The sequence below is a fragment of the Tachysurus vachellii genome, chromosome 19 (genome assembly GCF_030014155.1).
Source record: "Tachysurus vachellii isolate PV-2020 chromosome 19, HZAU_Pvac_v1, whole genome shotgun sequence".
NCBI classification, from domain to species: domain Eukaryota; kingdom Metazoa; phylum Chordata; class Actinopteri; order Siluriformes; family Bagridae; genus Tachysurus; species Tachysurus vachellii.
The window spans coordinates 11909366-11925561 of record NC_083478.1 but is presented as its reverse complement, the minus strand read 5'-3'; the positions used below and the strand labels follow the sequence as shown (position 1 = coordinate 11925561).

The following is a 16196-nucleotide window of genomic DNA, read 5'->3' as shown; positions in this document are numbered from 1 at the left end:
CTGTATCTGATGGATGGATTGATATATCGATATATAGATAAAAAAGTTTTAAATGTGAGCCTGTAACAACAGGCAAAACTCTAAGTGACTTTATAGCCTCATTATTTATCATGAGTTTTAACTGTGCTTACAGTTGGAGTTTTATTTGTGATATTTTCATTTTAAGATTTTTTCATGTTAATGCTGCTAACACAGGGTTTTAATCAATCTTAGGTAAGTGTTTTATGCTGGTCAGGATCACAGTGGATACAGAGATATACCAGGAAAACTGGCCACAGTGTCCACACCAAATGTCAGCTAACTTCTATTTCATAATGTTCTTTATCATTATCATAATACTCTTTTATTTATGGTATGTTACTGTTTATGTGAACATAACATACATGCATTGTTTCAGCATCTAAACAGCTTTCATTAGCATGAAATGCAGTATCCTGTGAATACTATATAGATATACTGTTTTTCAATACAGATATATTCAAACATGGAATGTTCTTATCTGAGAAAAAAAAAAACATGTTTTTGTGCCTTCTAAACTACACCAAAAATCCCCCAAACTCTTCTGTAAATTATTCACTGGAGATAACTAAAGAATAGAAAGCTTTCACAGTTCTGAACACTTCAGTGCTTCTAAAGTTCATCTTTATTTTCCTTTTTAATTGGGTAGTCCATGCCAAAGAAGGAAGAGGGCCTGCCATCTCTTTCCCGCTTAACGAAGGCTGAGAACGATGAGACACAGTTGTCTATAAAATTGTTGTCTTCAGCTTTGCCCAAGATGTACAGGTCAACTTGAGCTACATCTGGATGAACACTGACCACCTTTACCTGCATAAAAAGAAAGCAAAAATGAGGTTATGGACAGGATAAACTAAAGAATGAGTTCAAACACATCTATTATCTCATTCATATACATACATTATATATATATATATATTTATTATTTTATTTTTTTTTTATTGCAATCTGTTAATATTCTTTATCATGCTACAAATAGAATCATAGAAACCACAGACTAACAAAAAATATTTTCTGCATCCTTATAATCTTGTAATCTTTAATGGCTTGATATCATTCAAGTCAGTGTTTAATACTACCTAAATGTGGCTTTTAAAGCAACAGCATTCATTATATAGCTGTTATAACATGTTGTTGGAGAGTCAGAGCTCATCGTGCCGGTCACCACCCAGAAGCAGCCAACACAGAACTGGGACTGTTAGCCTTTGCTTAGAGTGAAATGGTGTGCGTGCATTACTCACTGTGAGTGCAAGTTTGTGTACTTGACATTTCCTGACAAATATAGTAGCCCTTCTTTAAGTCCTGATAATGTTTAGCGTGCAAGTGCCATTACTGTTGACATCAATTGATAGCGCTAATGCTAGCACTAATGCAATGCTAGCGTTCGCTGCACGTTCAAGCGCTCCGTCATGTTGTTAATCCTGTTTATGCCGTTAGTTACTTTGTGTATTTATTACACAGTCAGTTTTTTAATTTTTTTATTTATTAATTTATTAAATAAATAATCAATTTATTATTTAGTAAGCTGTCAGTTTATCCTTATATGAATTATGTCTGTTTAGTGCGTTCGGTGGCTGAACCGTATTACTGATGCAGGGCTCTGAAGTTTTGATGACAGGCAAGAGTGACATCTCCAACCTGCTGCTTGTTCTGAGCAGTTGTTGTCAGTGAACCGGGGCCCCCTGGCACCATCTCAGGGACCCCAGTTTAAGAACCACTGGCCTAGACTACTTGTTCAACAGATGAGGTACAAGGACATGATTCTCGTTATGTAGTTAGGAGCGTTTCATTGCCAACAGAAAGAGCCTCCAGCCCTGTGAGCCAGTATGCGTGGAGCATTATAGAGGAGTGGCCATCTAACCTAGGGCCTAGGGCTCCAACATCTCCGACTCAGCCAGTGCAGTCCTCACCCTATCATCAACCTAGGGAGGAGGGCACCTCGATTTCACCTCCCCGGAGCATCTGTCCTACCCAACATCAGACTTCTCAGCCACTTGGAGAGCACATGCTGGTCGATTTCCTGGGTAAGATGCTCAGTGAGCTACAAGTGATGAGGAACCACTTACAGGCTTAGCTGCCTGCTCCGCGAGAGCCCCGCCACCTACCTGAGCCCACTGATCATCGTGATTCCTTTGGTGCTTATTATCCTGCCAAGTATGCCCCCAAAAAAAGGTATGCCCCATCTGCTTCTTCCAGATCAGCTCCACAGACTAAGGGAAGTAGTTACACCCCTGAAGCGGGTCGATATGCGTGATGGAGTTTTGAGCACTACAGAGCAGTTCACCCTTATAGCAGCTACGAGTTACAGAGGCCTAAGTCTACAATGCCTATGCACAGAGCTTCTACCTTGCATCCTGAAGAGAAGCACCTTATTTGCAACTACGGCTCTGATCCAGTCACCTGTGTTCTGACCGACACACTGAGAGATAGGCTAGGAGTATTAGAACCTTCTTAGAATATAATTCTGAGATACAACCTCCCGAATTTCCCCAAAACAGTATGTGTTGACCTGTTAACTTCCCTACTCCAGTTCTTCCAACTTGAATGACTTAAACAGAACAGCATTACATCCCTAATTAATGTCAGTCCAATCCAACCAGACCTACTCCCTGATCCCTCCTTTCCTTGCATCTATGGTTCCTAGTGCTAAAAGGAAAGGAAGGATTAGTATAGGATTAGGATAGTGATAAAAGGAAAGCTTCGGTTGACTTGGAGGTGCACTTGGGATCCATGATGCCAGATACATGATCAAGAGTGTCAGAAAACCCACCACACATCATCAGGCATTCCGCTGGTCCGTTAACCAAATTCCTCTTGGCATATTACATGCCCCTTTTCCACCGAGGCAGTTCGAGTGCTGGTTCGGAGCCAGAGCCTAATTTAGAACCAGTTCTTTCTCGACAGCCAAAGCACCGGCTCTGAACCAGGAAAAGTGGTTCTTAAGTAGCACCAAAACGCAGCTGGTCTAGACTTAAGAACCGCTTGTGTCAGGGGCTGTGGGCGGGGTTAATGTTAGCGCATTTGATAATGTACCTTAAGTATACTAATGTTTAATACACTTTTACTTTACCGCGATATGATACATTATCAGCACACGATAGTAAGTAGCTACATGCTAAGGCTACCTTTTTACTGTGTTAATGATAAAATAACGTTATGTACTTTCTCGATTACAACCTCCGTTTATACAGATTACATGGAGCTGCACGTACACGTTGGATTTGCCGCGTTTGGATGCTAATTTAGGTTCACAAAGCCATGAGCATTAACAGTAAAGCAACATCCGCCATTGTTGATGTGTTTGCCGCTGCTGCGCTAAAGTTGCTGGGACACGTGACACGTATACAGTGACGTCAGACTCGGCTCTGTGATGGCTCTCTAGCCGGTGGAAAAGCAAACCGGTTCTTAGAAGATTCGCCAGTGGAACCAACTTTGAACCAGCACCAGCACTAGCTCTGAACCAGCACCCGGTTCTTTTTGGTGGAAAAGGGGCAACAGTCACATTTTGATGTTCCTTGTGGTCAAGGATGGAGTGCATCTTGGAGTCTTGCCCTTAAGTCATTAAGTCCTTTTTTATTCAGTCTAATAGGTACCAATGTAGCACTTGTACCAGCCTTCATTTCGTAGAAGGAAGCCCAAAAGTTCAAAAGAAAGCTCTAAAGAATTTTACAAAATTCTTTAAACATGCCAATAAATAATTAAGTATTTATAAATACTACTAATAAATAATGTTTGTCATTTCAGACAAGTAATTTACTACATGTTCTTCACATTTCAAAAAGCAGTTCTCTTCTGTGAAACAAAGGTATAGTCTACACATCACTTTGGGTGTTCCTGTACACCCAGGAACACTACAATTTTTATGTTCTAAATAAGACAGCAACATGCCTTTAAATACAAATGTCGCAAATTCTGCTCACTCATCCTTTTCAGGAAAGCTCATTGGCTTTTTATTATTATTATTTAATTCCTTTTGTGATTGCACATTTTTAAAACCAGTCAGCAGCAGAACCCAAGCATTAAAGTACAGTAGTACTAAAATGTTTCAAGGGGTGGGACTGGAAAACAAAAACCAAAACAAAAAAACAGTCAGTGAGGAGCGGAAATCTTGGTCTGCTTACCCAATAATATAGTATACATTTAAGGATACATTTTATACCCTGGAGAGTTTATTAACAACAACAACATTCAGCATATAATTTCAGACCATGGGCAAAAAACACATTCTAAGTCTGTCTAGAAGGATCGGGAGAAGGAATAAGTATTTAGAGGTTCTTTTTCTCAACAAAGCTTCGGTTGACTTGGACGTGTACTTGGGATCATGGCCTGGTATTTCTGGGAATCCATGATGGCAGGTAAATGATGAAGATTGCTACTTTATGCCGCAGAAAAACCACCACACATATACAGACATTCCGTTGGTGCATGTGTACATACAGTACACTTCCAATTTGGTTTAATTATTCGATAGAACTGTCTGCCAAAACTCTGTAGTCTCTGTAACCAAATTTCTCTTGGCATATCTTAATCAAATTTTGATGTTCTCTGTGGTCAAGAGTGAAGTGCATCTTGGAGTTCTGTCCTTAAGTCATTATGTCCTTGTTTATTCAGTCTTATAGTTGCCACTGGAGCACTTGTACCAGCCTTCATCAGGTCATCCTGTATGTGTCTTGCAGTCACACAGTGTTTTTTCTTAGTTGTCCTGACTAAGTTGGTATAGTATAGGCCCTTAATGGAATTTGGGGCTTTCTGCCACAGCCAGGCAGGTTTGCAGCTCTTCCATGAGTATCATCTGTGCAGGGAGCAACTTTAACAGAGTGTGCAGTGTTAACCCTCTACTGCACACATTTTGATTGGCCATGATATTTGAAATCGTATTTCACATCATTTCTTGGTTAATTTTGAGATCTTTTATTGAAAAAAAAAATATATATTTCCTTTTCTTATCTCCATACTGAAATCCCACCACTGGTTTTCCCCCTCTTTTTAACATCTTTTTTGATTTGCATAGAATATGTGCTATTTGGGACTTGAAAGCATATAGTCACCTCTCGCCAATCCCTTCTGTAGCTGAGCCAACATGTCACCACTACCATATCAATGAAATGAAAGACCAGGCGATGACACCATTTCTTTGATCTGATGTTTGTGTGATATAAAGCAATCAATGAAACCAACATGTCGACACCTCCCATGTACTGATTGTAAGAAGATACTCCTGCAGGGCATGGGACCTGGATGGTTCTCCTTTGGCCTCTGCCTCATCTGTCTACATGATATACAGGGTTAGCACCCACATAGCTACTGCGAAGGGTGACTGACCGGTTGTCATACGCTTTGACTGCATGCATCTGGAAGCTCAGGTGGATGTACAGCTTTCCCAGTATAAATCTCAAAATTTTGTGGAATACCATCTGATCCAGCAAGGACCAGTATATTGTAACCCAATTTTCGTGGTTTATTGGGGAGGTATTGCTTGATTCGGCTCTTGCCCATGAATGATACCATTTGTTCATCCACATTCAATGTCTCGCACATAGGCAGTTCTTTTAGCTTGGTAAGGATTTTGCTGAAATTAAGAAATCTTTTGATTTCCTGCCCTGCAAGAGGCATCACATCAGCAACACATGCAATGCAGCTATTGTGGCTCCAAAATGGGTAGCCGGAAGACCGAATAACGACATGCAAAGTACAGTGCCAAAGAACTGTTCAAGTTCTTGAACAGTAAGGTTAAGGGGCTTGGCAGGTTTGCACTGGTTGGTGTACAGTTTTGACTCTTAAACAATAAGGTCAAAGATGTCATCAGAGAGAAGACATTTAAAATATTGGTAGGGAGACAGAATTTCTCCAGTTAATAGAGGGATCTTTAACCATTCAGTGTGTACTGTAGGCACAGTGCTGTGACATGTTTTCCATCTAGGGGTTTTGGAAGAACTACAGTCATCTTCAGAAAGGAATTCACTGTATCTAGAGTGTCTATAAAAACATACAAAAAGTAAGTTTCCAAGGCCAATCAATGCACAGCAAGGATAAAACAGTGTGACATTTGACCCTTATTTTATATGCTGTCTGCTGCATAAAACTATCACACCTATTCTGATTCAGGAAAAAAATCAACTCATTAGATTTGGTTGTGTACAAATGAGCTCAAAAATCAATTGATTAATATTCGAAACCCTATTTTTTCCAATACTGCGCAAAACTTTTTCTTCATTCCACTCCTCCTCATCACCATTGTCTATCTCACGGTCCTCACTGTGAGATGGGATTTGCCTAAAATTCTGATGCTGCTCTTGTCTTTCACGGAACAATTAAAAAAATATATATTAATAATAAATAAATCTTTGAACAGTGTTTTAGACTCATGGTATCTTAAGTATGTAAACTAGGGAACCAGACTTAATGTATCCAATGATAGAGACTTAAGCACTTTTGTACGTCTCTCTGGATAAGGATGTCTGCCAAATGATGTAAATGTAACGAAATATCCACTGGACGTTGGGCTAAAGAAAACTTTCCTTTGACTGAGGGCAATGCTGTGCAGTACAGGGTTAACCTTTAGCATGTTCATTAGGCTGGACATAGTTATTCACTAGAGATACTGCCAATTCAAACATTTTTTTAAATCATATCTTGTACATTTTTTAGTTTCTTGGTCTTTATATCAACTTCCTGTTGCAGCAAGCTGTAGGTCTCCTTCAGCTCGAGTCTCTTAATCGCGACACTTGACCTCTTGTTGCATCTCCCGTTCACACCTTTTATATACAAATAATCCAAATAAAAAAAGGTATACAATGGCATAAACCAATGTCTACTGAATGTTTTTTTTTCAGAATCATGGTGTACATACAACTCCTATTGATCAAAGCCTTTCTGGTAAAACAAAAATAAAACAATTTAACATAGAAATTTACTTCAAGTGTAGCCTAAAGAGAAGAAACTAAGAAATCACTAATTATAGTATACAAACAAATATTACTCTCTCACACACACATTATATTCACATGGTACCATTTATGGGCAAGAGCCGAATCAAGCAATACCTCCCCAGTAAACCAGTTTTCCAAAAAGAACTTCAAATTTTGATTCGTCTGACCACAGAACAGTTTTCCACTTTGGCACAGTCCATTTTAAATGAGCCTTGGCCCAGAGAAAATGACTGCGCTTCTGGATGTTTAGATATGGATTCTTTTTTGACCTACAGAGTATTAGCCGGCAACGGCAAATGTCACGGTAGATTGTGTTCACCGACAATGTTTTCTGGAAGTATTCCTGTATGTGATGCAGTGCCGTCTAAGGGCCTGAAGATCATGGGCATCCAGTATGGTTTTCCGGCCTTGACCCTTACACACAGAGATCCAGAGTTCCAGATTCTCTGAATCTTTGGATGATATTATGCACTGTAGATGATGATAACTTCAAACTCTTTGCAATTTTTCTCTGAGAAACTACTTTCTGATATTGCTCCACTATTTTTTGCCGCAGCATTGGGGGAATTGGTGATCCTCTGCCCATCTTGACTTCTGAGAGACACTGCCACTCTGAGAGGCTCTTTTTTATACCCAAACATGTTGACAATTGACCTAATGATTTGCAAATTGGTCCTCCAGCTGTTCCTTATATGTACATTTAACTTTTCCGGCCTATTATTGCTACCTGTCACAACTTTTTTGGAATGTGTAGCTCTCATGAAATCCAAAATGAGCCAATATTTGGCATGACATTTCAAAATGTCTCACTTTCAACATTTGATGTTATCTATATTCTATTGTGAATAAAATATAAGTTTATGAGATTTGTAAATTATTGCATTCCTTTTTTATTCACAATTTGTACAGTGTCGTTTTGGAATTGGGTTTGTATATATGTGCTTATTATCAACATATAGTAGATTTTTACCTGCTCTGCAATTTCCTACCTTTTCTGATCCAGAATTCTCTGCGGCTCATTAGTGTGGTCAACAATGTTTTTTCTTCCAACCAACAGCTTGCTTTCCATGGCCATAGGGTAAGAGCAAAAAAGGTCATGAGAGAGAAAAATGTTACAATCTAAAACTACAAGTTATTTAGTGACTGATGTTTTTGCCAAATTAAATTCAGAAACTCCTATTTAATACTCTTATTTTTAGTATTTTGTAATATTAGGGCCATGGCTAGCCCTTTGAATTTACCTTCACTTTGGCTGCAAGCATCTCGGATGCCTCCATTTCCCAATGGAGATCGTTCATCTTCTTCTCCTTCTTTCTCCTCTGCCAACAAACTATGGTCCTCCATAATGGCTTTCTTCTCCTTTTCTAGGTTCTCCTGCTGCTCCCACCAATTATCATCTATGTTCTTATCCCCACCCACCCCTTCCTCCTCCTCCTTATCATCATCTTCGTCTTTCACATCATCATCCAGTTCCTTTCCTCCCTCCCCAAGTCTTCTGCCTTTTCTTCTTTTTCCCTGATCGTTTCTCCAACTGCTGCTTCAGACGAGCGATTTCCTCCTGAAACGCCCTTAGAAGGGCGTCCTTGGGGTCTTCGTTGATACTGGGTTTGTTTTTGATGATTTTGGCACGGTTTGAGTAGCGTAGCGTAGCATAGCGTAATAAGAGTCTCTTCTACATCGTATGAGGCTGGTCCAATATTAGCCACCATGACAGTTCAGGCATTGCCTCCCAGCGAGTCCTGGAGCAAAAGCGTGAGCTTGGAATCTCTGTACGGAAAGTGGGTGCTTTTGCCATCCACTAATGCAGAAATGACGTTACCCAAAGCAGACAAGGAGAGGTTGATTTTGGAGGCCTCCTTGAATACCTGTTTTTGTTTACCTTTCGCTTTCTGCCAGGTCAACCAAATCGAGTTTCCCAATGTGGGTGTGGTTCTCCCCATCTAGACCTAACTCACAGAAGAGATCTTACAAGTCATCTCATCCAGTCTTGCAATCCTACCACCTGCCCAATGGATCCACTCCCTTCCACTATGCTCCAGACCATCTCGCAAGACCTTCTGCCCTTCATTACCACTATCATCAATAGATACAATATAGTCAAGTACCAACTACTTTCAAGAGAGCAAGGGTTATTCCCATCCTAAAGAAACCTGCTCTGGATCTATCTGACATCAGTAACTACAGGCCGGTATCACTTCTCTCGTTTCTTTCAGCAGAATTTGATACGGTCAACCACAAGACTCTCTTATCCACCCTCAGGAGTCTTGGGATTTGCGGATCAGCTTGGGAATGGTTCGCTTCCTACCTGGAAGGACACTCATATCAGGTATCATGGAGGGGAATGACATCTGCTCCATGCAGACTCTCCACTGGTGTCCCACAGGGCTCAGTACTTGGTCCTCTTCTTTTCTCCCTGTATACTCACTCTCTTGGTGAAGATATTTCCTCACATGGGTTCTCTTACCACTGCTCTGCTGATGATACACAACTTCTCTTTCCCACCTTCAGATACCACAACTTCTGATCGGATCTCAGCATGTCTGGCAGAAATATCATCATGAATGACTGCTCATCAGTTAAAGCTCAATCCTAGCAAAACTGAACTGCTGTTCATCCAGGTGATTCATCCCCAGGTCATGATCTTGCTATATCCTTGAACAACGATCTAATCTCCTATTCAGCCACAGCTCGCAACCTTGGGGAAACCATGGACAATCAACTGTCCTTTTCCTCTCATGTTGCTAATGTGACTCACTCATGTCGGTTTCCGGTAGCTGCACGCATCAGATTCAAAACACTGATGCTGGCCTTCAAAGCCAAAAATGGACCAGCTCCCTCTTACCTCAAAGCCCTCATCACTGCACCCGCACCCTCCGATCTACCAGCACTGCTCGACTGGTTCCACCATCTCTCAGGGTAAGAGGCAAGCATACTACAAGACTATTCTCTGTTCTGGCACCAAGGTGGTGGAATGAACTTCCCCTAGAGGTCCGGACAGCTGAGTCACCGGCTATTTTCAAATGGCGGTTGAAGACCTACTTATTCAGGAAACACTTCAACTAGCACTTCTTTCCTTATCTTTTGCATTTATGTTAAAAAAACTCATCGTAACTTTGAACAATGTTTTAAACTCATGGTACTGTATCTTAAGTGTGTAACCTAGTGAGCCAGCATTAATGTATCCAGTGATAGAGATTTAAGCACTTATTGTATGTCGCTCTGGATAAGGGAGTCTGCCAAATGCTGTAAATGTAAATGTAACTCACTACACTCAATAGTGATGACAAATATGGCATGAGAACAGGAAAAATGCCCATCCATGTTGGTTGAGTCAACTGGACGGTTTTGGTTACCTACATTCATAACATGCTCAAACTCCCTGATACTTTTAGTGACAAATGAAGAAAGGTCTTTGACTTCTCCAGGTCCAGGCGGCGAGACTGGTCCTTGGCTAGCAGGTCCCTGATCTCCTCCTGGTAAATCTCCAGGTATGATGCCCTGGTCAGATATTGCTGGTTCTGTGATCAGGAGATATGTGTGATAATGTGCTCAAAGGAGTTGGGAATGACTCCTTTTTTCTGGGTCACTGCATACTCCTTCCATTGTACATGGTTTCCCTCTACCTGTTTGTCCATAAGCAAAGATGGTGCCATTGAATCCAAGCATGAATCCACTAGTGGCCTGAAAGTCTCATCACAGAGGTACCCTGCTTTGAGATCCAGTCATAGACTGAGTCAAACGTAAAAACTTTGGGGTGTTCATGAGTGGACCAGCTTCTCAGATTAGGCACTACAATCTTGCCTAGATTTACATCTATAGACACCACCCTCTCAAAGTTTGTAGCATGCTCTTCTTCATTCATCGAGCAACAGAACAACCTTCACAGACTCAGGGCTCTTGCTTCTGGACAGAATTGCGTCTACTATTACCTTCCCTGTGTTGCTGGCATTGATGTATTTGCTTGCAGTATTACTTCACTGTGATGGCACTTTTACCATCATAACCTGCAATGAGAAAAAAAATATATAATGCACATAACGCACTTAACACATAATGCACCCTCAAACTAGTTGAGAAGCAGCAGGATACACACAGACAACTTTATACTGAAAGCTGAAGACTAGTGTTGCCAAATCCTTAACACTGAAAATTTTTATTATATAGGTATAGATATACATGTATACATACTTAGCATGTGTTTTATCTTCCAAAATGAAAGGCTATTCAGCAATAGTCAGAAAAGTGGAAAACAAAATAACCCTTAATGACTTTGGGACGATTTGTGTAGAGACTTTATTAAATATAGGATTGACATAACCAACTGAAAAAATGTAGGTAATGTAGCATTTTTTTAAAAACCAAATTAAAAATTAATTATTAAAATAGCTGTTTCAAAACCTATTAAAGGTCACGAGGTGACTAAAAAAGGCAAATCTGACTAAATTCTGTGACTAAATTTTGTGCAAATTAAAGGTGAGAGAACTGCTGTGACTAAGTATAAAGCCTGTTGATGTCTAGATTGCATCACACCTATTTATTTTTAGTAGACGTACACCTAAAAATAAACTCAAACTCTCCTATTCATATAGCATATCGCCGCTTTCGGGCGGAAACCTCGTATGTCCAAATTTTGTCAATTTCATATTTTTTCACATATTGATGCTATTGGTCAGTCCCCACGTGGGTCTGTTATTTTTACAAGTTATTAACCAATCTAAAGTCTTGAAAATAGCTTGAGCGCAAATCTCGTAACTCCATTGGACACTTCAACTGTCCACCTCTTCCTCACTCCGCGGGAGAGCTTTGCGGCATATTTCTCCTCAAGAAGAGTCGCAACGAATCAACACGTCTTCTGAGGTAAATGTCTTCAAAACACTGGGCTCAAAGAAAAAAAAATCTTGACCCCCGCTAGTTCTGGTGCTCGTCTGAGGACAAGAATTTAGCGCAAGACAATCCATTGCAACGCGGACTAAACCCTGTGCATTGCAGATAAGGTACGGCGTTTTTTTAATTTCCTGAAAAATAACGGTTTTGGAGATACGAGGATTCCGCCTGACAGCGACGATATTTAGCTAACATAGCTAGAGCAGACTTTAGCTCAAGTCTAACAATTTATGAGCAACATTCTTGGACTCGCTATGGTTGTTTTCATCCCTGGGGCAACAATAAATCACGCACAAGCTGCGCATTTCTTGAGCCAGCTAGAAAAAATGCATAACAGTTTTGCAAATGTAGTTAACTAACAAGCTAGCTAGCTAATGCTAGTTGAATCAGGACACAGCTCCTGGCAACCTCATTCTGTAGTGGCCTAGCAATAGCAAACATTCACTAGCCTAGCAAGCTAGCTCCATATAATAAACACAACTTAGTGTATTGCTTTGTCAAACTGTTTTGCGTAAAATATGTAACATTTGTAATCTTTGAGGTTTTTTCACAATAAATTAAACTGAATTTTAAGTTTAAAACTTTTACCATACACATTTTTGTGTTTAATTTGTTTAGTCTACAAAAAGTAGTTAAATACCATTTAACAAAATAAAAAGGTTAATATTTTACCCCCTATGTGTTCCACTTGTACCTGATCACACACCTGCTAGGAATGTTACTCTATCAGATGGATAGATAGATAGTTCGATAGATCAATATATAAATTTATAAATAGACAGATACAATTTTCCTCTATTTTTTCTTTTTAAATGTGAGCTCAAATATCAAATTCACTTTTAATGAATGCTTTAACAACAGGAAAAACACAAAGTGACTTTTATAGCCTTAATATTTATCATGAGTTTTAACTGTGCTTAAAGTTGGAGATTTATTTGCAATATTTCCATTTTAAGATTTAATCATGTTTATGCTGGCAACACAGGATTTTAATCAATCTTTGGTAAGTGTTTTATGCTGGTCAAGCTTACGGTGGATGCAAAGATATACCAGGAACTGGCCACAAAGCAGGAATACATTACTGTAGAAAAAGTATAGCCAATCCAGTAACAAGCATATTTTTGGGAGGTGGAAGAGAATCCAAAGGAAACCCAGAAGGTCATAAGGAGAACAATCACAAATACACCACCCTGATTTGTACATTAGTATGCAATAAACCTTCTGATAGCCAGTGGATCACTACAAGATAAAAGAAAACCAAGAAAATCTAGTATGTGCAGGTTCAAATAAAAAGTAGTTTATTTCCCAACAGCTTCATAAGAATAAAAACTAGTATGGATATAATCACTTTTAAAGTGCCAGACCCTTGTATCCCTTTCTTGTAGTGTACAGGCTTGTTAAGTACAAACCAACTGACTAATTTAGACTCCTTACTCCACTATAATTAGCATCCAGAGGATAATTTACTGCCCCAGTGGGGGGGCTGCTGTTTATGTGAACACAACATACAGTGGAGCAAATAAGTATTTGATGCAAGATTTCGCCTCGTGCGGTATCAATGATCCTGAGAAAGGTGAGGGATCAGCCTAGAACCACACAGGAGGACCTGGTCAATGACCTGAAGAGAGCTGGGAACACCGTCTCAACCGTTACAATTAGTAACACACTACACAGTCATGAATAAAAATCCTGCAGCGCACGAAGTTTGCCAAAGACCATCTGGATGATCCAGAGGAGGCATGGGAGAAGGTCATGTGGTCAGATGAGACCAAAATATAACCTTTTGGTATAAACTCCACTCGCCATATTTGGAGGAAGAAGAAGGATGAGTACAATCCCAAGAACACAATCCCAACAGTGAAGCACAGGGGTGGAAACATCATGCTTTGCGGGTGCTTTTCTGCAAAGGGGACAGGCTGACTGCACCATATGGAGGGGAGGATGGATGGGGCCATGTATCACAAGACAACAACCTCCTTCCCTCAATAAATCTAATTCCCCAAACTCTTCTGTAAATTATTCACATGAGATAACTAAAGAATAGAAAGCTTTCACAGTTCTGAACACTTCAGTTCTTCTAAAGTTCATGTTTTTTTTTTACCTTTTTGATGAAGTATTCCATGCCAAAGAAGGAAGAGGACCTGTCATGGATATCTATTTAACAAAGGCTGAGAACAACAAGACACAGTTGCTTATAAAATTGTCAGCTTGACCCAAGATGTACAGGTCAAGTTGAGCTACATCTGGCCGAACACTGACCACCTTTACCTGCATATATAGAAGGCAAAAATGAGGTTGAGGTTAGGGTTAGGGTCAGGGTCAGGACTTTGACTAGGCCACTCCAAAGTCTTTATTTTGTTTTTCTTCAGCCATTCAGAGGTGTGTGTTTTGGATCATTGTCCTGCTGCAGAACCCAAGTTTGCTTCAGCTTGAGTTCACAAACAGACGGCCACACATTGTCCAGACTTTTTTGGTAGACAGCAGAATTCATGGTTCTATTTATCACAGCAAGTCTTCCAGGTCCTGAAGCAGCAAGACAGCCCTAGACCATCACACCACCACCACCATATTTTACTGTTGGTATGATGTTCTTTTTCTGAAATGTGGTGTTACTTTTACACCAGATGTAATGGGGGACACACCTTCCAAAAAGTTCAACTTTTGTCTCGTTAGTATTTTCCCAAAAGTCTTGGGTATCAATAAGATGATTTCTGGCAAAATTGAGACGAACCTTTATGTTCTTTTTGCGAAGCAGCAGTTTTCGTTTTGGAACTCTGCCATGCAGGCCATTTTTGCCCAGTCTTTTTCTTATGGTGGAGTCAAACACTGATCTTAACTGAGGCAAGTTGGGCCTGCAGTTGTTTGGATGTTGTTGTGGGATCTTTTGTGACATTTTGGATGAGTCGTTGCTGCGCTCTTGGGGTAATTTTGGTTGGCCAGCCACACCTGGGAAGGTTCACCACTGTTCCATGTTTTTGCCATTTGTGGGACAATGGCTCTCGCTGTGGTTCGCTGGAGTCCCAGCTTTAGAAATGGCTTTATGACCTTTTCCAGACTGATAGATCTCTTTCTTTCTCATCTGTTCCTGAATTTCTTTGGATCTCTGCATGATGTGTAGCTTTGGAGAATCTTTTGGTCTATTTTGTCAGTCAGGTCTTATATAAGTGATTTCTTGATTGCGAACAGGTGTGGCAGTAATCAGGCATTGAACTCAGGTGTGATAAACCACAATTATGTTTTAAGGGGGGGCAGACACTTTTTCACACAGGGCCATGTAGGTTTGGATTTAGTTTTCCCTTAATAATAAAAACCTTCATTTAAAAACTGCATTTGTTTGTAATGATCTGAAACATCAAATGTGCAAAAAAAAAAATCAGTGAGGGGCAAATTCACTCCACTGTATAACTTTGTCACCTTGTAATAAAAGCAACTTATTTGCAACTACGGCCCTGAGACACACCCCTAGAGATGGGCTAGGGGTATTAGAACCTCCTTATAATACAATCCTTAGATACAAACCTACAAACTTCCCAACATTGGTGGTTCTTCAAGCCGGATCCCAGCCATTGCTCTCGAATAAAGTGGATTAATTAGTATGCAGCCGGATAGAGTACACTCCCTGACAAAAATCTTGTCGCCTATCCAAGTTGTAGGAACAACAAATAATAACTTGACTTCTAGTTGATCATTTGGAATTAGAAGTGGCTCATATGAAAGGTAAAGGCCTATAAATTACGCTTATTTTACCAAAATAAAATCTCATCATGCCTTAATTTTTAATTATTTAATTAGGACAGAAAGGTCAGACTTTGCTTAGACAAAAATCTTGTCACTTAACAGACATAATGTACAGTACGGAACATAAAGTCATGGTGCAGTGGAAAAAGAATAAATATTGTGTATGACTCCCATAAGCTTGTAAGCATCCAAATGTCTCGGCAATGACTCAAATAACTCATTAATAAAGTCATCTGGAATGGCAAAGAAAGCATTCTTGCAGGACTCACAGAGTTCATCAAGATTCTTTGGTTTCATCTTCAATGCCTCCTCCTTTGTCTTACCCCAGACATGCTCAATAATGTTCATGACTTTTGAGTGGGCTGGCCAATCCTGGAGCACCCTGACCTTAGCTTTAAGGAACTTTGATGTGGAGGCTGAAGTACGAGAAGGAGCACCAACCTGCTGAAGAATTTGTATGTAATGGGCAGCAAGAAATGTCTCGATACCTCAGGCTGTTGATGTTGCCATCCACTCTGCAGATCTCTCGCACACCCCCATACTGAATGTAACCCCAAACCATGATTTTTCCTCCACCGAACTTGACTGTTTTCTGGGTCCATGCGGGTTCCAATAGGTCTTCTGCAGTAT

At 40.1% G+C, this 16196-nt stretch overlaps 1 protein-coding gene and 1 pseudogene across 2 annotated transcripts in view; both read right to left on the bottom strand.

Moving 5' to 3' along the window:
- Window positions 1–3: 3 nt before the first annotated feature.
- Window positions 4–10942, bottom strand: LOC132862515 (kinesin-like protein KIF3B; annotated as a pseudogene).
- LOC132861985 (kinesin-like protein KIF3B) overlaps window positions 8811–16196 on the bottom strand; it is a 19713-nt gene continuing 12327 nt past the window's right edge. For both annotated transcript variants that reach the window (XM_060893769.1, XM_060893770.1), the window contains one exon: window positions 8811–10948. In XM_060893769.1, the coding sequence (XP_060749752.1) occupies window positions 10942–10948 (7 nt within the window). In that variant the 3' untranslated portion in view covers window positions 8811–10941. The remainder of the gene's footprint in view (window positions 10949–16196) is intronic.